Genomic DNA, 26,146 nt, shown 5'->3' with positions numbered 1-26,146 from the left:
CAAACTTTGTTATTTTTTAATTACATTACCTACATTGAACAGCAACACAGTAAATGACCATATGTAATACTCATTTGTGCTAAATTGTTATCTGTTTACAATAATGTTTATACCACTGAATATATCATTGCTTAGTTAATCTTAAGTTAATTTTAAGCCTGCACATAATGCTCTGCATACAAGGGGCTTTGGCATGTTGCACTTTAATAACTGTATTCCTTTGTACTTCTCTGTATCATGTTCAAATTAATAAATAAATAAATAAATAAATTTTGGTTCTCCACATATGTTAGTGTTATGTGTGTTTATGCTAAACTGTCATAGAGTTGTTAGGATGCCTCCATTGCTTGTAAAACAGAGGAGCTGCAGCGGCAGCATAGAGCACGAGAAAGACGATTCTGCAGCATGTGTAATACATTTTCAGCTGGCGGCTGGCTCTGGCTCTTTCTCTCAAAGAGCCACTCATGAACCTGATCATCATCTAGGCAAACAGGTATTACACATATTGCAGAATCATCAGGCTGTATAGATGGAAAGATACAATTGTGGCTGAAATGTGAATAGTCAATGCCACAATCATGCTCATGCCTCATATCTACAAACACAGTATAATACAGTACTGGTTCTCAGACTGTTACACCAAGGACCCTACTAAAAATGTCACTAAAAGTGTCATTTTGTCGAGTATTTTCACTCGAGTAGTTCCACTCAGCCTTGTAGTGCTCTATCACCCATTGCGACATTTTGAGAATATATAATAATTATAATGAAAGATAAATTTTCAATTTTTTTTTTTCAGGTCTTCCTGGCAGTACTTACAGTGTCAATGCTGTAGGTTATTCTGAAAAACATGAGGCTGGCCCTTGTAGAGTCAACACTGTAGGTCATCCTGGCACCAGAGGCTGGCACTTGTAGTGTCAGTACTGCAGGTCATCGTGACACCAGAGGCTGGCACCTGTAGTGTCAATACTGTAAGTCATCCTGCTGCCCGAGGCTGGCACTTGTAGTGTCAATACTGTAACTTATCCTGCTGCCCAAGTCTGGCACTTGTAAGTCATCCTGCTGCTCGAGGCTGGCACTTGTAGTGTCAATACTGTAAGTCATCCTGCTGCCCAAGGTTGGCACTTGTAGTGTCAATACTGTAATTCATTCTGCTGCCCGAGGTTGGCACTTGTGGGTCGACATCAGTGTTAGAAATCTTTTCTAAGTTCTGTAAATACTGTAATTTATATATAGTGACAACACTAGCTACAGTGTTAGTAATATAACAACAGTACTACAGTGCTAATAATACACTAACAACACATTCTAGAGTGTTAATGTTAGTGGCAATACTAACCACAGTGTTAATAATACAGTGACAATAATTGCAGTGTTAACAACCAAGTGACAACAACTACTGAGTTAATAATAGTGACAACACTAGCAACAGTGTTAATATAGTGACAACACTAGCTACAGTGTTTATACAGTGATGACACTAGCAACAGTGTTTATACAATGACAACACTAGCTACAATGTTAAAACAGCGACAACACTAGCAACAGTGTTAATATAGTGACAGCACTAGCAACAGTGTTTTTTACAGTGACAACACTAGCAACAATGTTAAAACAGTGATAACACTAGCAACAGTGATAATACAGTGACAACATTAGCAACAGTGTTAATACAGTGACAACACTAGCAACAGTGTTTATTCAATGACAACACTAGCTACAATGTTAAAACAGTGATAACACTAGCAACATTGATAATACAGTGACAACACTAGCAACAGTGTTAATACAGTGACAACACTAGCAACAGTGTTTATACAATGACAACACTAGCTACAATGTTAAAACAGCGACAACACTAGCAACAGTGTTAATATAGTGACAGCACTAGCAACAGTGTTTTTACAGTGACAACACTAGCAACAATGTTAAAACAGTGACAACACTGGCAACAGTGATAATACAGTGACAATGCTAGCAATAGTGTTAATACAGTGACAACACTAGCAACAGTGTTAATACAGTGACAACACTAGCAACAGTGTTTATACAATGACAACACTAGCTACAATGTTAAAACAGTGACAGCACTAGCAACAGTGTTTTTACAGTGACAACACTAGCAACAATGTTAAAACAATGACAACACTAGCAACAGTGTTAATGCAGTGACAACACTTACTGTAGTTTAAGTAATACAGTGACAACACTTACTGTTGTTTAAGTAATACAGTGACAACACTTACTGTAGTTTAAATAAGAGTGACAACTAATTACAGTTAATGATTCAGTGACAAGTAATTACAGAATTAATAATAGTGACAGAACTGTAGGGTTAATACAATAACAACACTGTCTTCAGTGTTATTAATAGTAACAGCAGTGTTAATAATACAGTGATAACACTAGTAGTAGTAGTAATACAGTGATAATACAATCTACATTGTTAATAGTGACACTAACAACAATGTTGGTAATATATTTACAGTGTCAACAGCATTGGTGATAAATACTAAAGTATCTGCTAGTGTCACCCTATATCTCAGATACTATATTACCCTTACAGGTTTAGTGTTTGCTGTATATATAATTGAATATTGCAATAATATTAGTTTTCAGTGTGATAATTTTTTTTGAAAATCTCCTCTGGTTAAGAAGTTTAATTAATATATGAGAATATTATTGTTGACTATGTCTAAAACATATGATAAACAAGGTATTGAAGCAACACACAATACAGTTGTTCATGTAGGAGACCAATTAGATCAACATTCACACTTACTAAAACATTCTTTGCAACAACCTCACTCTGAATTTGTGACCAAATTAATTGTTGGCAAAAAAACATTTCAGTGTTCAGTGTGTTTAAAAGAGTTTTCTCACAAATGTAATTTAATAAGTCATATGAGGACTCATACAGGAGAGAAACCATATCAGTGTTCAGATTGTGTGAAAAACTTTTCTCAAAGCTCAGAATTAGTAAGACACATGAGAAGTCATACTGGAGAGAAACCATATCAGTGTTCAGAATGTCTGAAAGACTTTTCTTTAAAAGCATGCTTAGTAAGTCACATGAGAACTCATACTGGGGAAAAACCATATCAGTGTTCAGAATGTCTGAAAGACTTTTCTATGAAATGTAATTTAGTAAAACATATGAGAACTCATACTGGATGGCAACCATATCAGTGTCCAGAATGTCTGAAAGGCTTTTCTTCAAAATATAATTTAATAAGTCACATGAGAAGTCATACTGGAGAGAAACCATTTCAGTGCTCAGAATGTCTGACAGATTTTTCTCATAAATCAAGTTTAATAATTCACATGAGAACTCATTCTGGAGAGAAACCATATAAGTGTTCAGAATGTCTGAAAGACTTTTCTAAAAAATCAGGTTTAGTAATTCACATGAGAAGTCATACTGGAGAGAAACCATATCAGTGTTCAGAATGTCTGAAAGACTTTTCTCAAAAATCAAGTTTAGTAATTCACATGAGAAGTCATACTGGAGAGAAACCATATAAGTGCTCAGAATGTTTGAAAAGCTTTACTCAGAAACCATATTTATTAAATCACATTACCACTCATACTAGAGAAAAACTATAACAGTGATCAGAATGTCCTTAAGATTTCAGCAACAAATCAGGTTTAGTAAAACACTCAACAACTCATACTGGAGAGAAACCATATCAGTATTCAATGTGTTTAAAAAACAGTTTCGCTTGAATTTAATTTAGTAAAACAAGCAAGAATTCGTACAAGTTAGAAATTGTATCAATGTCCAATATCTAAAAGTCTCTTCATTTAAATCTGATTGACTTAGGCATATTAATTTCAAGAGTTTTTCTACTCCCAAATCCAGGCCTTTGGTGCCAGGCTTGTCGGACAGTGCACTGGGTGCAGAAAAAATCTGTGATATGCAATCCAGAAACAAAAGTTTGTTGCACCTTGGTTCCAGTCCAGGTCAAACAGGATTAAAAACAGAATGAAATCGAAATATCAGATAACAGGGTATTAATGTTTCATGTTTCCAAACTTCAGGGCTGGTGCAGGTCTCTTGATCTGAAGAACTGTACCAATGCTCAAATTCCCTTCATTGATCCTGAATGCCTTTCATACCCCCCAGGTGATGTACAAACTTCTACAGGTTTACTACTCTCCCATGAATGTAATAATGTATTTTTATGAGCTCTCTAATAAAGATCATTCAAGCAGATAAGTTTTGCACAGTCTTTTCCAAAGTGCTTATATTCTTGCAAACATTTTGCTGAGGTAGTAGATTGGTAAACAGCAACCACCCAGGGAAGTACTACCGTCCTGCCAGATGACTGTGGAACAGAAACTTGCAACTGTTTTACATGATTGTAGGATTGCTGGTGTCTTTTTCTGTCTCATAAATGTGCTGGATAACAGGGATATCTTGCTACTTCTACTTACACTTAGGTCACACTACAGAGGCATGCACATGCATATATATACATTCATCTAGGTTTTTCTTCTTCTTTCTATATAGCTCTTGTTCTTATTTATTTCTTCTGTTGTTCATGGGAAAGTGGAAAAGAATCTTTCCTCTGTAAGCTATGTGTGTCGTATAAGGTGACTAAAATGCCGGGAGCAATGGGCTAGTAACCTCTTCTTCTGTAAACATTTAATAAAAAAGAGAAGAAGGAAAACTTTATAAAACTGGGATGCTTGAATGTGCATGGATGTAGTGCAGATGACAAGAAAGAGATGATATGAATGAAAAGAAGTTGGATGTCCTGGCCCTAAGCGAAACAAAGCTGAAGGGGGTAGGGGAGAAATAAGTGGGATTAAGGCAGGAGTATCTGAGAGAGTTAGAGCTAAGGAAGGGGTAACAATAATGCTGAAAGATCAGTTATGGAAGGAGAAGAGAGAATATAAATGCATAAATTCAAGGATTATGTGGATTAAAATAAAGGTTGGATGCAAAAAGTGGGTCATAATAAGCCTGTATGCACCTGGAGAAGAGAGGAGTGTAAAGGAGAGAGAGAGATTTTGGGAGATGTTAGTGAATGTATATGAACCTTTGAACCAAGTGAGAGAGTAATTATGGTAGGCAACCTAAATGCTAAAGTAGGAGAAACATTTACAGAGGGTGTGGTAGGTAAGTTTGGGGTGCCAGGTGTAAATGATAATGGGAGCCTTTGATTGAACTTTGTATAGAAAGGGGTTTAGTTATAGGTAATACATATTTTAAGAAAAAGGGATAAGTATACAAGATATGGTGTAGGGCATAATGACAGTAGTTTGTTGGACTATGTATTAGTAGATAAAAGACTGTTTAGTAGACTTCAGAATGTACATGTTTATAGAGGGGCCACAGATATATCAGATCACTTTTTAGTTGTAGCTACACTGAGAGTAAAAGGTTGATGGGATACAAGGAAAATAGAAGCATCAAGTAAGAGTGAGGTGAAGGTTTATAAACTGAAAGAGGAGGCAGTTAGGGTAAGATGTAAACAACTATTGGAGGATAGATGGGCTAGTGAGAGTATAGGCAATGGGGTCAAAGATGTATGTTGTGTTAGAGTGTTCAGCAGAAGTTTGTGGTTACAGGAAAGTGGTTGTGGGAGGGATGAGGAGCAATTGGTCGAATGATGATGTAAAGAGAGTAGTAAGGGAGAAAAAGTTAGCATATGAGAGGTTTTTACAAAGTAGAAGTGATACAATGCAGGAAGAGTATATGGAGAAAAAAAGAGAGGTTAAGAGAGTGGTGAAGCAATGTAAAAGAGAGCAAATGAGAGAGTGGGTGAGATGTTTTCAACAAATTTTGTTGAAAATAAGAAAAAGTTTTTGAGTGAGATTAACAAGTTGAAGAAGCCTAGGGAACAAATGGATTTGTCAGTTAAAAATAGGAGAGGAGAGTTATTAAATGGAGAGTTAGAGCTATTGGGAAGATGGAGGGAATATTTTGAGGAATTGTTAAATGTTGATGAAGATAGGGAAGCTGTGATTTTGTGTATAGGGCAAGGAGGAATAACATCTTGTAGGAGTGAGGAAGAGCCAGTTGTGAGTGTGGGGGAAGTTCGTGAGGCAGTGGGTAGAATGAAAGGGGGTAAGGTAGCTGGGATTGATGGGATAAAGATAGAAATGTTAGAGGCAGGTGGGGATATAGTTTTGGAGTGGTTGGTGCAATTATTTAATAAATGTATGGAAAAGGGTAAGGTACCTAGGGATTGTCAGAGAGAATGCATCGTTCCTTTGTATATAGGAAAAGGGGACAAAAGAGAGTGCAAAAATTTTAGGGGATAAGTCTGTTGAGTGTACCTGGTAAAGTGCATGGTAGAGTTGTTATTGACAGAATTAAGAGTGAGACAGAGAGTAGGACATCAAATCAAATGAGCAAAGAGGCTTTAGAAAAGGTAGGGGGTGTGTAGACCAAGTGTTTACAGTGAAACATATAAGTGAACATTATTTAGATATGGCTAAATTGGTTTTCGTGGCATTTATGGATTTGGAAAGAGTATGACAGGGTTGATAGAGGGGCAATGTGGTAGATGTTGCAGGTGTATGGTGTAGGAGGTAGGTTACTGAAAGCAGTGAATAGTTTTTATGAGGATAGTGAGGCTCAAGTTAGAGTATGTAGGAAAGAGGGAGATTATTTCCCAGTAAAAGTAGGCCTTAGACAAGGATGTGTTACGTCTCCGTGATTGTTCAATATATTTATAGATGGGGTTGTAAGAGAAGTGAATGCGAGGGTCTACACATGAGGCTTGGAGTTAAAAGATAAAGAATAAAACGTAAAGTGGGAGTTGTCACAGTTGCTTTTTGCTGATGACACTGTGCTCTTGGGAGATTCTGAAGAGAAGTTGCAGAGGTTGGTGGATGAATTTGGTAGAATATGTAGAAGTAGAAAATTAAAAGTGAATATAGTAAGGTTATGAGGATAACAAAAAGATTAGGTGATGAAAGATTGGATATCAGATTGGTAGGAGGGAATATGGAAGAGGTGAATGTATTCAGATATTTGGGAGTGGACGTGTCATCAGATGGGTCTATGAAAGACGAAAAGAATCATAGAACTGATGAGGGGACAAGGATAAGCAGTGCACTTAGGAGTCTGTGGAGACAAAGAACTTTGTCCTTGGAAGCAAAGAGGGGAATGTATGAGAGTATAGTTTTACCAATGCTCTTATATGGGTGTGAAGCATTGGTGATGAATGTTGCAGTGAGGAGAAGGCTGGAGGCAGTGGAGATGTCATGTCTGAGGGCAATGTGTGGTGTGAATATAATGCAAAGAATTCGTAGTTTGGAAGTTAGGAGAAGGTGCAGGATTGCCAAAACTGTTGTCCAGAGGGCTGAGGAAGGGTTGTTTAGGTGGTTTGGACATGTAGAGAGAATGGAATGAAATGGAATGACTTCGAGAGTGTATCAATCTGTAGTGGAGGGAAGGCGGGATAGGGGTCAGCCTAGGAAAGGTTGGAGGGAGGGGATAAAGGAGGTTTTGTGTGTGAGGGGCTTAGACTTCCAGCTAGCATTCATGAGTGTATTTGATAGGAGTGAATGGAGACAAATGGTTTTTAACCCTTTCAGGGTCCGTCCCGTAGATCTACGGCTTTACTTTCAGGGTCCGAACCGTAGATCTACGTCATGAGCTCAGCTCACTCTGATAAACTGTGAGTGGTACACTTGGGCCTAGATATGAGAGAATACATCTATGTGGTATGTGTGCACCACATAAAACAAATCCTGCAGCACACTGTGTATAATGAGAGAAAAAAAACTGATACCAAGATTTTCGATTAAAACAGCAACTTTGCAGTGTTTTTTCGTATGTTTTTTATAGTTGTATTTGCAATTTCTTGGTCTCATTTGATAGAATGGAAGACATATTACAGAAATAGAGATTATTTTGATTGGTTTTAGCACTGGAAATGGCTTGAAACTGAGGTCAAAGTAGCAGAAATGTTAAATTTTTGCTGATGTTCAAGAGTAAACAAACGACCTCACACGTCTAATACACGCCAGCTGGTGGGTCTAATATACATTCACAAATGTGGTGATGATATTTATACAATTATTACAGTATTGCATAACAGTAAATCTTCTATTTTTTGGTGTGAATAAAAATTCATTATGTGAATAAAAAATCAAGATGGGATTTATTTGTAAAGCCTCAAAACGTAACTAATGAACCGAGGAAATGTTAGTTTAGTGCCAGGAATACCTACATTGTTTATTCTGGATGCTGTTTTGAAATTGGAATATTTTGAACTTTGTGTTAAATTGGCCAAATTACCAATTTCCGATCACTTTATTTTGTAGTTGCAACAGTTGACTTGGCGATTTCGATTTCTTGTGCTCAATTGATAGAATAGAAGTAATACTAGTGAAATAGCTAAGAATTTGGTCGACTGGAATGATGTAATTGGCCTAAAATGGGAGTCAAAGTCGGCAAAATCGCCGATTCGTAAATATCGCTGTCATCAAAATTCGCGAGAGCATAATTTCGTCAATTTTCCATCAAATTTCGTACTTTTTGTTTTATTACCTTCACAAAAAGATTCTCTACCATTTCATAAGAAAAAATAACAAACTTTTTTTTGGAAAATTCTTGGACACTGGGGCACCACTTCAGATTTTGGCCTTGGACCCTGAAGGGGTTAATACTTGACATGCTGTAGGAGTGTGTGCAAAGTAACATTTATGAAGGGGTTCAGTGAAACTGGCAGGCCGGACTTGAGTCCTGGAGATGGGAAGTACAGTGTCTATACTCTGAAGAAGGGGTGTTCATGTTGCAGTTTTATTACTGTAGTGTAAAACACCCCCCTAGGAAGAGAGTGATGGAGTGAATGATGAAAGTTTTTCTTTTTCAAGCCACCCTGCCTTGGTGGGAATCAGCAGATGTTTTAATAAATAAAATAATTTTGCTCCAAACACTGGAAGTCTGTTCTAGCAAAAATTTTCTTGAGGAAGTTTCTAGAGCTTAAGTTTAGAGTAATACTAGAGTTTAATTTAGTGTAATTCTAAAGTTTAATTTAGTATAATTATGGAACTTAATTTAGTGTAATTTTAGAACTTAACCCTTAAACTGTCCAAACATAGATCAACTTTAGTACCACTAGCACTCCAAACATAGATCAATTTTTTTTTTTCCTGCCTCCAAATTTGGCATGATTGGCCTGAGATGCCTGGTCAGTACAGAATGGGTCTTAACAGTCATTTTGCACAGTATTATAATAATCTGGGACCACTTAGTACCTTGTGGGAGCACCAGTTCAATTGAGGACCAGCTAGAGCAAACAGTGCGGCAAACACCAGGGATTCCCTGATGTCATGTCACATTAATACTCCCCATTTAAGAGGAAAGTGATGTTTACCCAGAGTTTAGTGGCTTTGAGATGGATGTGGCCACAAATGGATAAGGAAATATCTAAAGCCTCATTAATAACCCATGCACAACATTTCTGCAACATCCTTTCATTTTTTATACCACTTGCAGTGTTATCCTGCCAGGATGTCCTATTGCCTATGCCCTAAGTAGGAGGAGCAATTCTGGAACATGTAATACATATTCGGCAGGCTGGCTGGCTGTCTGACTTTGGCTCTCTGTCTGTATCTGTCTATATTTGTCTCTGTCTCTATCTCTCTCTCTCTCTCACAGGTATACATAAGTACATACAGTTATTATACATAGTGTAAATTACCTAGGATATCCCCCAAAATTTCAGACAAAGTGCTATACAGTGCATATAAGGCATAATAAGCATGACTGGCAAGTAATAAGCATTTTCACTTGATCAGGAATCAGACAAGACTACTCTGCATCGTGTATAATGCCTGTTGGTTTACGAGCCACTCTCTGAGACACAGAGACAAGCAGATGGAAAGACACACACACACAGGCAGACAGAAAAACACACAGGCAGACTGAAAGACAGATAAGCAGAGCTAGACACACAGGTAGACAGACATGTTTGTGTGTAACAGTGAAAATAAATCAAGCCAGAGCTCCCTGGAACAGTACACAATCATCAAGTGTCACTCCACTGCTGTAAGACGAGTGACACTCATCTTACAGTAATAATGCACCACGATTCAAGGAGTTTCATATATTCTCCAGTGTGTCTAAAATATTGCTGGAACCTATAAATACTTTGTATACAGTGGACCCTCGGCCAACAATATTAATCCATTTCTGAGAGCTCATCGTTAGTCGAAATTATCGTTAGTAGAGTTAATTTTCCCCATGAGAAATAATGGAAATCAAATTAATCTGTTCCTGACACCCTAAAGTATGAAAAAAAAAATTTTACCACATGAAATATTAATCTTAATACACACAAACTGAAGAAGACATGTACAATTACATGACACTTACCTTTATTGAAGATCTGGTGATGATTGATGGGATGGGAGGAGGGGAGAGTGTGGATGGTATTAGTGTTTAGAAGGGGAATCCCCTTCCATTAGGACTTGAGGTGTCAAGTCCTTTTCTGGGGTTACTTCCCTTCTTTTAATGCCACTAGGACCAGCTTGAAAGTCACTGGACCTCTGTCGCACAACATATCTGTCCATAGAGGCCTGTACCTCCCGTTCCTTTATGACATTCCTAAAGTGTTTCAAAACATTGTCAGTGTAATAGTCACCAGCACGGCTTGCAATAGCTGTGTCAGGGTGATTTTCATCAAGAAAGGTTTGCACTTTAAGCCACATTGCACACATATCCTTAATCTTTGAAGTAGGCAACTTCCTCAATTTCTCTTTCCCCTCCTCCAGAGCAGTTTCCTCAGAACTGGCCTCTTGCTGTTGAAGATGATCTTGCAGCTCATCAATGGTTAGTTCATCATTGTCCTCCTCCACCAACTCTTCCACATCCTCCCCACTAACCTCCAACCCCAAGGACTTCCCCAATGCCACAATTGATTCCACAACTGGCATAGGCTTCTCAGGGTTAGCCTCAAATCCTTCAAAATCCCTTTTGTCTACACATTCTGCCCTCAGTTTCTTCCAAGCAGCATTCAAAGTCCTCTTAGTCACTTCCTCCCAAGCCTTTCCTATAATGTTTACACAATTGAGGATGCTAAAGTGATCTCTTCAAAACTCTCTTAGAGTCAATTGAGTTTCTGTGGTCACTACAAAGCACCTTTCAAACATAGCTTTTGTGTAGAGTTTTTTGAAATTTGCAATGACTTGCTGGTCCATGGGCTGCAGGAGAGGAGTGGTATTAGGAGGCAAAAACTTGACCTTAATGAAGCTCATGTCCACAGAAAGTCGCTCTGCCACGTCTGACAGATGACCAGGAGCATTGTCTAATACCAGGAGGCACTTAAGGTCCAATTTATTTTCCAGGAGGTAATTTTTCACAGTGGGAGCAAATGCTTGGTGTAACCAGTCATAGAAAAGGTCTCTAGTGACCCATGCCTTACTGTTTGCCCTCCACAGCACACACAAATTAGCCTTGAGGACATTGTTTTTCCTGAACATTCTGGAGTTTCAGAGTGATACACTAATAAAGGCTTCACTTTGCAATCACCACTAGCATTAGCACACATCAACAGAGTAACCCTGTCTTTCATAGGCTTGTGTCCTGGGAGTGCCTTTTCCTCCTGAGTAATGTAGGTCCTGTTTGGCATTTTCTTCCAAAACAGGTCTGTTTCGTCACAATTAAACACTTGTTCAGGTTTCAATCCTTCAGCCTCTATGTACTCCTTGAATTCCTGCACATATTTTTCAGCTGCTTTTTGGTCAGAACTGGCAGCCTCACCATGCCTTATCACACTATGTATGCCACTACGATTCTTAAATCTCTCAAACCAACCTTTGCTGGCCTTAGATTCACTCACATCACCACTAGTTGCAGGCATTTTTCTAATTAAATCATCATGCAACTTCCTAGCCTTTTCACATATGATCACTTGAGAGATGCTATCTCCTGCTATCTGTTTTTCATTTATCCACACCAATGAAAGTCTCTCAACATATTCTATCACTTGCGATCTCAGTTTCGAAAACATAGTTGCACCTGTGGCAAGAATAGCTTCCTTGATTGCCATTTTCTTGGCCACAATAGTAACGATGGTTGATTGGGGTTTTGTGTACAACCTGGCAAGCTCAGAGACACACACTCCACTTTCATACTTAGCAATGATCTCTTTCTTCATATCCATAGTAATTCTCACTATATCCATAGTAAGTCACAATGGGCCCCAAGAAGCTTTCATGGGGCCCATGGTGACTTATTTTGCTGGTGCAATCACTAAAAACGTTGTGATAATATGAAATGTTCTGATTGTATGTTTGGATGGGACCACGGTTGCTGGCTGGCTTGTAAACCTAGAGTTTACCTGGAGAGAGTTCCGGGGGTCAATGCCCCCACGGCCCGGTCTGGGACCAGGCCTCCTGGTGGATCAGAGCCTGATCAACCAGGCTGTTGCTGCTGGCTGCACGCAAACCAACGTATGAACCACAGCCCGGCTGATCAGGAACTGACTTTAGGTGCTTGTCCAGTGCCAGCTTGAAGACTGCCAGGGGTCTGTTGGTAATCCCCCTTATGTATGCTGGGAGGCAGTTGAACAGTCTTGGGCCCCTGACACTTATTGTATGGTCTCTTAACGTGCTAGTGACACCCCTGCTTTTCATTGGGGGGATTTGCATCGTCTGCCAAGTCTTTTGCTTTCATAGTGAGTGATTTTCGTATGCAAGTTCGGTACTAGTCCCATGGGACAAGTGAGGCACGCTCAGGCCACAAGTGGACGCGTCTCAAACGGAACGAATCGCGTTGGTCGAGTTTTTTAGCGCTAGTCGAGGCAAAAATTTTGCGTTAAAATGTATCACTAGTCAGATTTAATGTTATACGATGCCATCGTTGGTCGAGGGTCCACTGTATATTTCTATACAATAGTGACTGGCCAAGGCAGGTGAAATGTTCACTTGTCCGTGTGTTTGTGACTATTTGAGTACTGTACTATTTCGGTACCAAATGTTAGTGTCAGAACAAAGATTGTGAAATCACAAGAACTATTATAAATTGTAATTAGCAGAACATAAAAATTATATAAAGCGGAAATCGGTGTAAAGTGGAATGCCCTTTTTTTGTACTTATAAATGCATATAAATATTAGATAACAGGTTTACACTAACATATATTAAGTTACCAATAGAACTAGGCATTAAAAACAATAAGAAAGTAAAATAGTACACTTATACAGTGAACCCTCCCTTTTCATCGATCTCCATTATCACCGATTTCCATTTTCGCTGAGTTTTTTCGTCAAAACATTGGTTCTGTTTTCATTGATTTCCTCTGTTTTCCTCTGGTACGGAACCTGTGCGGTGCCCACAGCACACACAAAGCCGCCTCCCACACATTCTCAGGCAGTGTTGTGTTGTTTCTCGGTGAGTGAACATATCCTGCGAGGTCATACAAAACATTTCGTAATAATTCATTGTTTTTGGCACTTGTTTATTGTCTGTGACTGCTAAATAAGGCTTCATAGGCCCAAGCAAAGCTTCTAGTGGTAAAGAATGTGAGAAACATGATAGAATTCAAGAAAAAGTTTGTAGAAAAATACAAAAGTGGTTGTGGGAGAAGGTGGTTGTGATGTTGGTAGAGGGTGGTAGTGGTTATGATGGTGGTAGAGGGTGGAAGTGATGATGATACCTTTAGCACTCCTCTCAGCCCTTTCTACCTCAATCTCTTGCTACCCTCTGCCCCCGCACTATCCCCTGCCCCACTGTTTTCTGTAACCTACTAATCTTCCCTCCCCCCTTTTAGCATCCGATACCCTCGCTTCCTTCCCTGCCCTGCAGCGCTGTATAGCCCTTGTGGTTTAGCGCTTCTTTTTTATTATAATAATCCCAATATCATATTCAATACCATGATCTACCCCCTCAGATTTTTATTTATTATTATCACACTGGCCGATTCCCACCAAGGCAGGGTGGCCCGAAAAAGAAAAACTTTCACCATCATTCACTCCATCACTGTCTTGCCAGAAGGGTGCTTTACACTACAGTTTTTAAACTGCAACATTAACACCCCTCCTTCAGAGTGCAGGCACTGTACTTCCCATCTCCAGGACTCAAGTCCGGCCTGCCGGTTTCCCTGAATCCCTTCATAAATGTTACTTTGCTCACACTCCAACAGCACGTCAAGTATTAAAAACCATTTGTCTCCATTCACTCCTATCAAACACGCTCACGCATGCCTGCTGGAAGTCCAAGCCCCTCGCACACAAAACCTCCTTTACCCCCTCCCTCCAACCCTTCCTAGGCCGACGCCTACCCTGCCTTCCTTCCACTACAGACTGATACACTCTTGAAGTTATTCTGTTTCGCTCCATTCTCTCTACATGTCCGAACCACCTCAACAACCCTTCCTCAGCCCTCTGGACAACAGTTTTGGTAATCCCGCACCTCCTCCTAACTTCCAAACTACGAATTCTCTGCATTATATTCACACCACACATTGCCCTCAGACATGACATCTCCACTGCCTCCAGCCTTCTCCTCGCTGCAACATTCATCACCCATGCTTCACACCCATATAAGAGCGTTGGTAAAACTATACTCTCATACATTCCCCTCTTTGCCTCCAAGGACAAAGTTCTCTGTCTCCACAGACTCCTAAGTGCACCACTCACTCTTTTTCCCTCATCAATTCTATGATTCACCTCATCTTTCATAGACCCATCCGCTGACACGTCCTCTCCCAAATATCTGAATACGTTCACCTCCTCCATACTCTCTCCCTCCAATCTGATATTCAATCTTTCATCACCTAATCTTTTTGTTATCCTCATAACCTTACTCTTTCCTGTATTCACCTTTAATTTTCTTCTTTTGCACACCCTACCAAATTCATCCACCAATCTCTGCAGCTTCTCTTCAGAATCTCCCAAGAGCACAGTGTCATCAGCAAAGAGCAGCTGTGACAACTCCCACCCTGTGTGTGATTCTTTATCTTTTAACTCCACGCCTCTTGCCAAGACCCTCGCATTTACTTCTCTTACAACCCCATCTATAAATATATTAAACAACCACGGTGACATCACACATCCTTGTCTAAGGCCTACTTTTACTGGGAAAAAATTTCCCTCTTTTCTACATACTCTAACTTGAGCCTCACTATCCTCGTAAAAACTCTTCACTGCTTTCAGTAATCTACCTCCTACACCATACACTTGCAACATCTGCCACATTGCCCCCCTATCCACCCTGTCATACGCCTTTTCCAAATCCATAAATGCCACAAAGACCTCTTTAGCCTTATCGAAATACTGTTCACTTATATGTTTCACTGTAAACACCTGGTCCACACACCCCCTACCTTTCCTAAAGCCTCCTTGTTCATCTGCTATCCTATTCTCCGTCTTACTCTTAATTCTTTCAATTATAACTCTACCATACACTTTACCAGGTACACTCAACAGACTTATCCCCCTATAATTTTTGCACTCTCTTTTATCCCCTTTGCCTTTATACAAAGGAACTATGCATGCTCTCTGCCAATCCCTAGGTACCTTACCCTCTTCCATACATTTATTAAATAATTGCACCAACCACTCCAAAACTATATCCCCACCTGCTTTTAACATTTCTATCTTTATCCCATCAATCCCGGCTGCCTTACCCCCTTTCATTTTACCTACTGCCTCACGAACTTCCCCCACACTCACAACTGGCTCTTCCTCACTCCTACAAGATGTTATTCCTCCTTGCCCTATACACGAAATCACAGCTTCCCTATCTTCATCAACATTTAACAATTCCTCAAAATATTCCCTCCATCTTCCCAATACCTCTAACTCTCCATTTAATAACTCTCCTCTCCTATTTTTAACTGACAAATCCATTTGTTCTCTAGGCTTCCTTAACTTGTTAATCTCACTCCAAAACTTTTTCTTATTTTCAACAAAATTTGTTGATAACAGCTCACCCACTCTCTCATTTGCTCTCTTTTTACATTGCTTCACCACTCTCTTAACCTCTCTCTTTTTCTCCATATACTCTTCCCTCCTTGCATCACTTCTACTTTGTAAAAACTTCTCATATGCTAACTTTTTCTCCCTTACTACTCTCTTTACATCATCATTCCACCAATCGCTCCTCTTCCCTCCTGCACCCACTTTCCTGTAACCACAAACTTCTGCTGAACACTCTAACACTACATTTTTAAACCTACCCCATTCCTCTTCGACCCCATTGCCTATGCTCTCATTAGCCCATCTATCCTCCAATAGCTGTTTATATCTTACCCTAACTGCCTCCTCTTTTAGTTTATAAACCTTCACCTCTCTCTTCCCTGATGCTTCTATTCTCCTTGTATCCCATCTACCTTTTACTCTCAGTGTAGCTACAACTAGAAAGTGATCTGATATATCTGTGGCCCCTCGATAAACATGTACATCCTGAAGTCTACTCAACAGTCTTTTATCTACTAATACATAATCCAACAAACTACTGTCATTTCGCCCTACATCATATCGTGTATACTTATTTATCCTCTTTTTCTTAAAATATGTATTACCTATAACTAAACCCCTTTCTTTTCAAAGTTCAATCAAAGGGCTCCCATTATCATTTACACCTGGCACCCCAAACTTACCTACCACACCCTCTCTAAAAGTTTCTCCTACTTTAGCATTCAGGTCCCCTACCACAATTACTCTCTCACTTGGTTCAAAGGCTCCTATACATTCACTTAATATCTCCCAAAATCTCTCTCTCTCCTCTGCATTCCTCTCTTCTCCAGGTGCATACACGCTTATTATGACCCACTTCTCGCATCCAACCTTTACTTTAATCCACATAATTCTCGAATTTACACATTCATATTCTCTTTTCTCCTTCCATAACTGATCATTTAACATTACTGCTACCCCTTCCTTTGCTCTAACTCTCTCAGATACTCCAGATTTAATCCCATTTATTTCCCCCCACTGAAACTCTCCTACCCCCTTCAGCTTTGTTTCGCTTAGAGCCAGGACATCCAACTTCTTTTCATTCATAACATCAGCAATCATCTGTTTCTTGTCATCCGCACTACATCCACGCACATTTAAACAACCCAGTTTTATAAAGTTTTTCTTCTTCTCTTTTTTAGTAAATGTATACAGGAGAAGGGGTTACTAGCCCATTGCTCCCGGCATTTTAGTCGCCTCATACGACACGCATGGCTTACGGAGGAAAGATTCTTTTCCACTTCCCCATGGACAATAGAAGAAATAAAAAAGAACAAGAGCTATTTAGAAAAAGGAGAAAAACCTAGATGTATGTATATATATATATATATATATGCATGTGCGTGTCTGTGAAGTGTGACCAAAGTGTAAGTAGGAGTAGCAAGATATCCCTGTTATCTAGCGTGTTTATGAGACAGAAAAAGAAAACCAGCAATCCCACCATCATGCAAAACAGTTACAGGTTTTTGTTTCACAGTCATCTGGCAGGACGGTAGTACTTCCCTGGGTGGTTGCTGTCTACCAACCTACTACCTCAGATACCTTAGTGAATAAAGTTAGTAAATTCGTAAGACAGGAATGCCCCTTTGTAAAACCATACTGAGATTCATTATTCGAATTATGCCATTCACGATGGCTACGAATTGCTTCGACAATTATTGATTCCAAAAATTTTCCCACTATAGAGGTAAGGCTTATTGGTTTATAGTTCAAAGCTAAGGACCTGTCACCTTCCTTGTAAATAGGTATTACATTTACCATTTTCCACTTATCAGTCACTATGCCAGTTTGTAGTGATATGTCAAAAAATTAGCCAAAGGTATGCTATGTCCTTCTTTACATTCCTTTAACACCCTTGCAAACAGTTCATCAGGGCCTGGGGATTTGTTAGGTTTTAATTTCTCCGTGTGAGGACTATATCACTAGTTTCTGCAATTGTGCATAATTTATTATTGCCCTGGTCTACATAATCTATTATTTCTCAAATTTCACTAGTATTTTCCTTGGTAAAAACTGAGAGGAAGTAAGTATTGAACATTTCACACATATCCTTATCACTGTCAGTGATCTGACCTGAGTTACTCTTAAGTGGGCCTATCTTGTCCCTAATCTTACTTCTGTATACCTGAAAGAACCCTTTTGGGTTAGTCTTTAAATCCCTTGTGACCTTAGCCTCATAATCCCTTTTGCTTTTCTTATTCCTTTTTTTATTTCTCTCTTTAACTGAATATATTGATTTCTTAAATGCCCATCCCTTCTTTTGAGAGTCGAAGATCAAAACGAATTTTTTATGAGAGAGCCACAAAATTTGGTTAACACAAGCCTATCCGATGTTATCCTGATGCCAAATGACTTCGAACAGGCGATAAATGACATGCCCATGCACTCTGCCCCAGGGCCAGACTCATGGAACTCCGTGTTCATCAAGAACTGCAAGAAGCCCCTATCACGAGCCTTTTCCATCCTTGGGAGAGGGAGCATGGACACGGGGTTCGTCCCACAGTTACTAAAAACAACAGACATAGCCCCACTCCACAAAGGGGGCAGTAAAGGAACAGCAAAGAACTACAGACCGATAGCACTAACATCCCATATCATAAAAATCTTTGAAAGGGTCCTAAGAAGCAAGATCACCACCCATCTAGAAACCCATCAGTTACACAACCCAGGGCAACATGGGTTTAGAACAGGTCGCTCCTGTCTGTCTCAACTATTGGATCACTACGACAAGGTCCTAAATGCACTAGAAGATAAAAAGAATGCAGATGTAATATATACAGACTTTGCAAAAGCCTTCGACAAGTGTGACCATGGCGTAATAGCGCACAAAATGCGTGCTAAAGGGATAACAGGAAAAGTCGGTCGATGGATCTATAATTTCCTCACTAACAGAACACAGAGAGTAGTCATCAACAGAGTAAAGTCCGAGGCAGCTACGGTGAAAAGCTCTGTTCCACAAGGCACAGTACTCTCTCCCATCTTTTTCCTCATCCTCATATCCGACACAGACAAGGATGTCAGCCACAGCACCGTGTCTTCCTTTGCAGATGACACCCGAATCTGCATGACAGTGTCTTCCATTGCAGACACTGCAAGGCTCCAGGCGGACATCAACCGAATCTTTCAGTGGGCTGCAGAAAACAATATGAAGTTCAACGATGAGAAATTTCAATTACTCAGATATGGTAAACACGAGGAAATTAAATCTTCATCAGAGTACAAAACAAATTCTGGCCACAAAATAGAGCGAAACAACAACGTCAAAGACCTGGGAGTGATCATGGCGGAGGATCTCACCTTCAAGGACCATAACATTGTATCAATCGCATCTGCTAGAAAAATGACAGGATGGATAATGAGAACCTTCAAAACTAGGGAGGCCAAGCCCATGATGACACTCTTCAGGTCACTTGTTCTATCTAGGCTGGAATATTGCTGCACACTAACAGCACCTTTCAAGGCAGGTGAAATTGCTGACCTAGAAAATGTACAGAGAACCTTCACGGCGCGCATAACGGAGATAAAACACCTCAATTACTGGGAGCGCTTGAGGTTCCTGAACCTGTATTCCCTGGAATGCAGGCGGGAGAGATACATGATTATATACACCTGGAAAATCCTAGAGGGACTAGTACCGAACTTGCACACGAAAATCACTCACTGCGATAGCAAAAGACTTGGCAGACGATGCAACACCCCCCCAATGAAAAGCAGGGGTGTCACTATCATGTTAAGAGACCATACAATAAGTGTCAGGGGCCCGAGATTGTTCAACTGCCTCTCAGCATACATAAGGGGGATTACCAACAGATCCCTGGCAGTCTTCAAGCTGGCACTGGACAAGCACCTAAAGTCGGTTCCTGATCAGCCGGGCTGTGGCTCGTACGTTGGTTTGCATGCAGCCAGCAGCAACAGCCTGGTTGATCAGGCTCTGATCCACCATGAGGCCTGGTCACAGACCGGGCCGCGGGGGCATTGACCCCCGGAACTCTCTCCAGGTAAACTCCAGGTATACATGTATATACGTCTTTTTGAACCAATGAAATGTTTTAATTTAGTGTTCATCCATTTGGAATCATTTTGTTAAATCTAATTTCCCTACTTGGAACAAAAGTTGTCTGGGCAGCTAGAACTATGCTCTGAAAAACGTCATATTGGTGACCAAGACCACCTACCTGACCCATAGTCAGGTCATCCCAATTTTGTCCACCCAGGCAATTTCTCAGTCCCATAAAATCAGCCAAGCGAAAGTCTGGGACAGAGATTTGATTGCAGTTATCTGGGCAATTCCATGATATACTGAGACTAAGTGATCTGTGATTGCTTTTCCCAAGCTTATCATTAACCTCAAGATTATTAATGAGTGATTCTTTGTTGGCAAAAACCAAGTCAAGCAGATTGTTTCCACTAGTTGGTTGTGTCACAAACTGTTTTAAAAAACAATCCTTAATTGAATCAAGAAAGTCACTAGACTCGAGATTTCCTGTCACATTGTTCCAATCGCATTGACTAAAGATAAAATCTCCCATTAACACAACATTTTCATATCAGGACGCCTTATGAATTTCGTCCCATAACAGCTTACTGCACTCCCTATCAAGGTTTGGGGGCCTAAAATTAATTTGTCACGACTCTCATGAAACTGAAGCCAAACAGATTCTGTGTTCAATGTTTCTAATTTTATATCATGTCTAAGAAAACAATTTAAATTGTCACTGACAAACATCGCCACTCTGCAACCCCTCCTGTTGATCCTATCAATGTGGAATAGTTTATAACCCTGTATGTTGCATTCAGAAGGCATTTCTCTATCTTTTAGGTTGAACCATGTCTCTGTTATACCAATATCTATATTACATGCACTTGCAAGTAATCCTAGCTCATCTATCTTATTTCTTAGACTCTTACTATTTGTGTAGTAAACCTTAAGGGAGCTAGTCACTCATTGCCCTCTTTTGTCTCTCATTGTTTGTTGATCAATTGCTTTGCCTTCACTAGCAACTTTATTTTGAATATTGTCTTTTACACATATTCCTGAGGTATCCCGGTAATTTCTGCTGTTTTTAACCCTAATGCTGCAGCCTGATTGTTTCCCACAAACACCCATGCCTCTATAATCTATCAGTTTAAAGTCCTAGACAAGTCATCAATCACCCTCTCAATCGAAGTGGCTGAGGTCAGTCGTCAGTTCGCTGAGGCCAGTGGTCAGTACGCTGAGGCCAGTGGTCAGTACGCTGAGGCCAGTGGTCACCTGCGGTCATACCTGCCTAAGCTCTTGGGAGTTAGCGTGGGCTGTTACCAAGCACCATGGCTTGTTGTAGTGTTTTAGAATCTCAGGTTCAAGTGTTGAAGAAGGATATTCTACTTCTTCAGGAGGAAAATAGGAGGCTGAAGCTTCTCATAGATGAGTTTGGGAGCGAGTGTGAGAAGGATTTAGCTGGTAAGGAAGGAATGGTCACCAGCAGTGATAGTGGCAGCCTCTTTAAGTGGAAAGTGGTTCACAGTTCAGGAAGAAGGAAGATGAGGAGAGTTAATAGAGAAGATGTGAAGGTAGGAAATCGTTTTTCTGTTCTCCAAGACGAGTGTACTTCAGTGGTTTGTGAGGTTGAAGGTACCACTGATTCCCCTGCTAATCAAGGTAAGAATATTTTAATAGTAGGCAATTCTCCGGTAAGATATATGGACCATGCATTTTGTAACAGAGACAGAAAAGTCAGACAGAGTGTGTGTCTTCCTGGAGCTGGTGTTGGTGACATAGTCAGCAGGTTGGATAATATTATGGCAGGTAATGGGAACAAGCCCATTATCTGTCTTAGTGCTGTGGGTAATGCCATTGGGAAGGGCAGGAGAGAGGAGCTGCTGGATAAGTACAGGTCAGCCATATAAGTAGTTAGGTCTAAGGGAGGGATCCCAGTCAAATGTAGAATCTTGCCTAGAAAGGGAGTGGGCAATGAATGGATGTCTAGAGCAATTGGTATAAATTGCTGGCTAGACAGGTACTGCAAGAAGGAACTTGCAATCCCATTCATTGATAACTGGGACCTATTCTTTGGCAAATGTGATATGTATGCAAGGGATGGGGTTCATCTCTCTGGGGATGGAGTGGTTGCATTAGCCAATTCAACTGAGAGGGTAATTGATGACTTGTCTAGGAATTTAAACTGATAGATTATAGAGGTATGGGTGTTTGTGGGAAACAATCAGGCTGCAGCATTAAGGTTAAAAACAGCAGTTATTACCGGGATACCTCAGGGATATGTTTAAAAGACAATATTCAAAATAAAGTTGCTAGTAATGGCAAATCAATTGATCAACAAGCAAAGAGATATAGTAGAGGGCAACGAGTGACTAGCTCCCTTAAGGTTTACTATACAAATAGTAAGAGTCTAAGAAATAAGATAGGTGAGCTAAAATTACTTGCAAGTGTAGGTAATATAGATATTATTGATATAACAGAGACCTGGTTCAACCTGAAAGATAGAGAAATGCCTTCTGAATGCAACATACAGGGTTATAAACTATTCCACACTGATAGGGTCAACAGGAAGGGTGGTGGTGTGGCGATGTATGTCAGAGAAAATTTAAATTGTTGTCTTAGACATGATATAAAATTAGAAACATCGAACACAGAATCTGTTTGGCTACAGTTTCTCGAGGGACGTGACAAATTAATTTTGGGTGTGATTTATAGGCCCCAAAACCTTGATAGGGAGGGGAGTAAGCTGTTATGGGACAAAATTCATAAGGCATTTAGATATGAAAATGTTGTGATAATGGGAGATTTTAACTTTAGACAAATTGATTGGAACAATATAACAGGAAATCTTGAGTCTAGTGACTTTCTTGATACGGTTCAGGATTGCTTTTTAGAACAGGTTGTGCCAGAACCAACTAGAGGAAATAATCTGCTTGACTTGGTTCTTGCCAACAAAGATTCAATAATTAATAATCTTGAGGTTAATGATGAGCTTGGGGAAAGTGATCACAAATCACTTTGTTTCAATATATCATGGAATTACCCAGATAACTGCAATCAAATCTCTGTCCCAGATTTTCCCTTGGCCGACTTCATGGGACTGAAAAATTATTTGGGTGGGCTAAATTGGGATGTCCTGACAATGGGTCAGGTAGGTGATCTTGGTTGCCAATATGACGTTTTTCAGAGCATAGTTCTAGCTGTCCAGACAACTTTTGTTCCGAGTAGGGAAATTAGATCTAACAAAAATGATCCCAAATGGATGAACAATAGATTAAAACTATTCATTGGTCAAAAAACAGGCATATATAGGCGTATCAAAAGAGGGGATGGGCAGTTAAGAAATCAATATATTCAATTAAAGAGAGAAATAAAAAAAGGAATACGAAAAGCAAAAATGGATTATGAGGCTAAGGTCACAAGGGATTCAAAGACTAACCCAAAAGGGTTCTTTCAGGTATACAGAAGTAAGATTAGGGACAAGATTGGCCCACTTAAGAGTAACTCTGGTCAGATCACTGACAGTGATAAGGATATGTGTGAAATTCTAAATACCTACTTCCTCTCAGTTTTCACCCAGGAAAATACTAGCGATATACCTGAAATAATAGATTATGTAGAACAGGATGATAATAAACAATGTACGATTGCGGTAACTTGTGACATGATCCTCAAACAAATAGAGAAACTAAAACCTAACAAAACCCCAGGTCCTGATGAACTGTTTGCAAGGGTGTTAAAGGAATGTAAAGAGGAACTTAGCATACCCTTGGCTAATCTTTTTAACATATCACTACAAACTGGCATAGTGCCTGATAAATAGAAAATGGCAAATGCAATACCTATTTACAAGGCAGGTGACAGGTCTTTGGCTTTGAACTTCGACCAATAAACCTTACCTCCATAGTGGGAAAATTTATGGAATCAATAATTGCCGAAGCAATTCGTAGCCATCTTGACAGGCGCGGATTGATTAATGAATCTCAACACGGTTTTACAAAGGGGCGTTCCTGTCTTACGAATTTACTAACTTTTTTCACTAAGGTGTTTGAGGAGGTAGATCATGGTAATGAATATGATATTGTGTATATGGACTTCAGTAAGGCTTTCGATAGAGTTCCACACCAGAGGCTATTGAGGAAAATTAGGGCACACGGAATAGGAGGAGAAATATTTTCCTGGGTAGAGGCGTTACTGACAAATAGACAGCAGAGAGTTTGCATAAATGGGGAGAAATCAGAATGGGGGCACGTCACAAGCGGTGTTCCTCAGGGGTCAGTGCTGGGCCCATTGTTGTTAACAATTTACATAAACAACATAGATGAGGGAATGAATAGCAACATAAGCAAATTTGCTGATGACGCCAAAATAGGCCGTCCAATTCATTCTAATGAGGACATTAGAGCACTCCAGGATGATTTGAATAGACTGATGCAATGGTCGTAGAAGTGGCAGATGCAGTTTAATATTGACAAATGCAAAGTTCTAAATGTTGGACAGTTAAATAACCATGTCACACATAAACTAAATAATGGAGATCTTAATACTACTGATTTCGAAAAGAATTTAGGAGTTCTGGTTAGCAGTAACCTAAAACCAAGACAACAGTGCATTAGTGTTCGCAATAAAGCTAACAGAATTCTTGGCTTCATATCTAGAAGTATAAATAATAGAAGTCCTCAGTTTGTTCTTCAACTCTATATATCCTTGGTTAGGCCTCATTTAGACTATGCTGCTCAGTTCTGGTCACCGTATTACTGAATGGATATAAATGCTCTGGAAAACGTACAAAGGAGGATGACAAAGATTATCCCATGTATCAGAAATCTTCTCTATGAGGATAGACTGAGGGCCCTGAATCTGCACTCTCTCGAAAGGCATAGAATTAGGGGGATATGATCGAGGTGTATAAATGGAAAACAGTAATAAATAAAGGGGATGTAAATAGCGTGCTGAAAATTTCCAGCCCAGACAGGACTCGCAGCAATGGTTTCAAGTTGGAAAAACTCGGGAAGGATATAGGAAAGCACTGGTTTGGTAATAGAGTTGTGGATGAGTGGAACAAACTCCCGAGTACAGTTATTGAGGCTAAAACGTTGTGTAGTTTTAAAAATAGGTTAGAAAAGTACATGAGTGGGTGTGGGTGGGTGTGAGTTGGACTTGACTAGCTTGTGCTGCTGGATCTGGTGCAGTGCTCCATCCTTGAGTGGAGATGACCAGGCTGGGTGGGTCATTGGGATAATCCGGGGGGTGGGTCATTGGTCTAATCCGGGGGGGGGGGGATATGGGCCTGCTCTGCATGGGTTAGTAGGCCTGTTGCAGTGTTCCTTCTTTCTTATGTTCTAAACACTATCCCCAGAGAGATGAACCCCATCCCTTGCGTATGTATCATGATTGTCAATTCAATTCAATTCAATTCAAAGTTTATTCTCTATAAGGATTACAATGCTGAGTTTACAGAAATTTGGTTATTGTGTGGTTTACATGTAGTAAAATTTTGATTACAGAGTGTACCACTAGAATGCTTAGCATGGCTAGGCATTTCGGGCATACTTAGTTTTATTCTTAATTGTAAAATATTACAAATTATGAGGTAAGTTGGTATGGCTAAGTGACTAAATACTAGTTTGTGAGTTTAGCAATGTGAATGCTTTTGTTTTGGCACAGTACATAGTTTCAGTATTGGAGTATCACAGGATTCATTATTTTAAGATTGAGATTAATATTTCTGTTTATGGTCAAATGAGTGAGTGAGTGTAAGTGTGAACCACCAGGTGGTATTCGTGTAGTTAGTTGACGGGGTGCATCAGGGAGATAAGATGTTTTCTAATGGTAGTTTTGAAGGTGATGAATGTGTCTGCAGTTCTAGAGTTCTCAGGTAGGGTATTCCAGATTTTAGGGCCTTTGACATACATTGAATTTTTGTAAAGGTTTAGTCGGACACGGGGAATGTCGTAGAGATGTTTGTGTCTGGTGTTATGCCTGTGGGTTCTGTCACAACTATCAAGAAAGTGTTTTAGGTCAAGGTTGATATTAGAGTTTAAGGCCCTGTAGATGTAGATTGCACAGTAGTAAGTGTGGATGTACTGAACTGGGAGTAAGTTTAGGTCTATGAAGAGTGGGGGGGTGTGTTGCCAGGGATGGGATTTAGTGATTATTCTTACTGCAGCTTTTTGTTGGGTTATTATTGGCTTTAGGTGTGTTGCTGCAGTTGATCCCCAAGCACAAATAGCATAGGTGAGGT

General features: G+C 39.8%; 1 protein-coding gene across 1 annotated transcript; it reads left to right on the top strand.

The window, feature by feature from the left end:
* The first annotated feature begins 970 nt into the window (after positions 1-970).
* On the top strand, positions 971-4,219 carry LOC128702601 (zinc finger protein 84). Its single transcript, XM_070102045.1, has one exon. The coding sequence runs from the start codon at positions 2,671-2,673 to the stop codon at positions 3,604-3,606; it is 936 nt and encodes a 311-aa protein (XP_069958146.1). The 5' UTR covers positions 971-2,670; the 3' UTR covers positions 3,607-4,219.
* The last annotated feature ends 21,927 nt before the right edge of the window (positions 4,220-26,146 follow it).

The sequence above is a fragment of the Cherax quadricarinatus genome, chromosome 79, assembly GCF_038502225.1.
Source record: "Cherax quadricarinatus isolate ZL_2023a chromosome 79, ASM3850222v1, whole genome shotgun sequence".
NCBI lineage: Eukaryota > Metazoa > Arthropoda > Malacostraca > Decapoda > Parastacidae > Cherax > Cherax quadricarinatus.
This window is presented reverse-complemented; position numbering and strand designations above follow the sequence as displayed.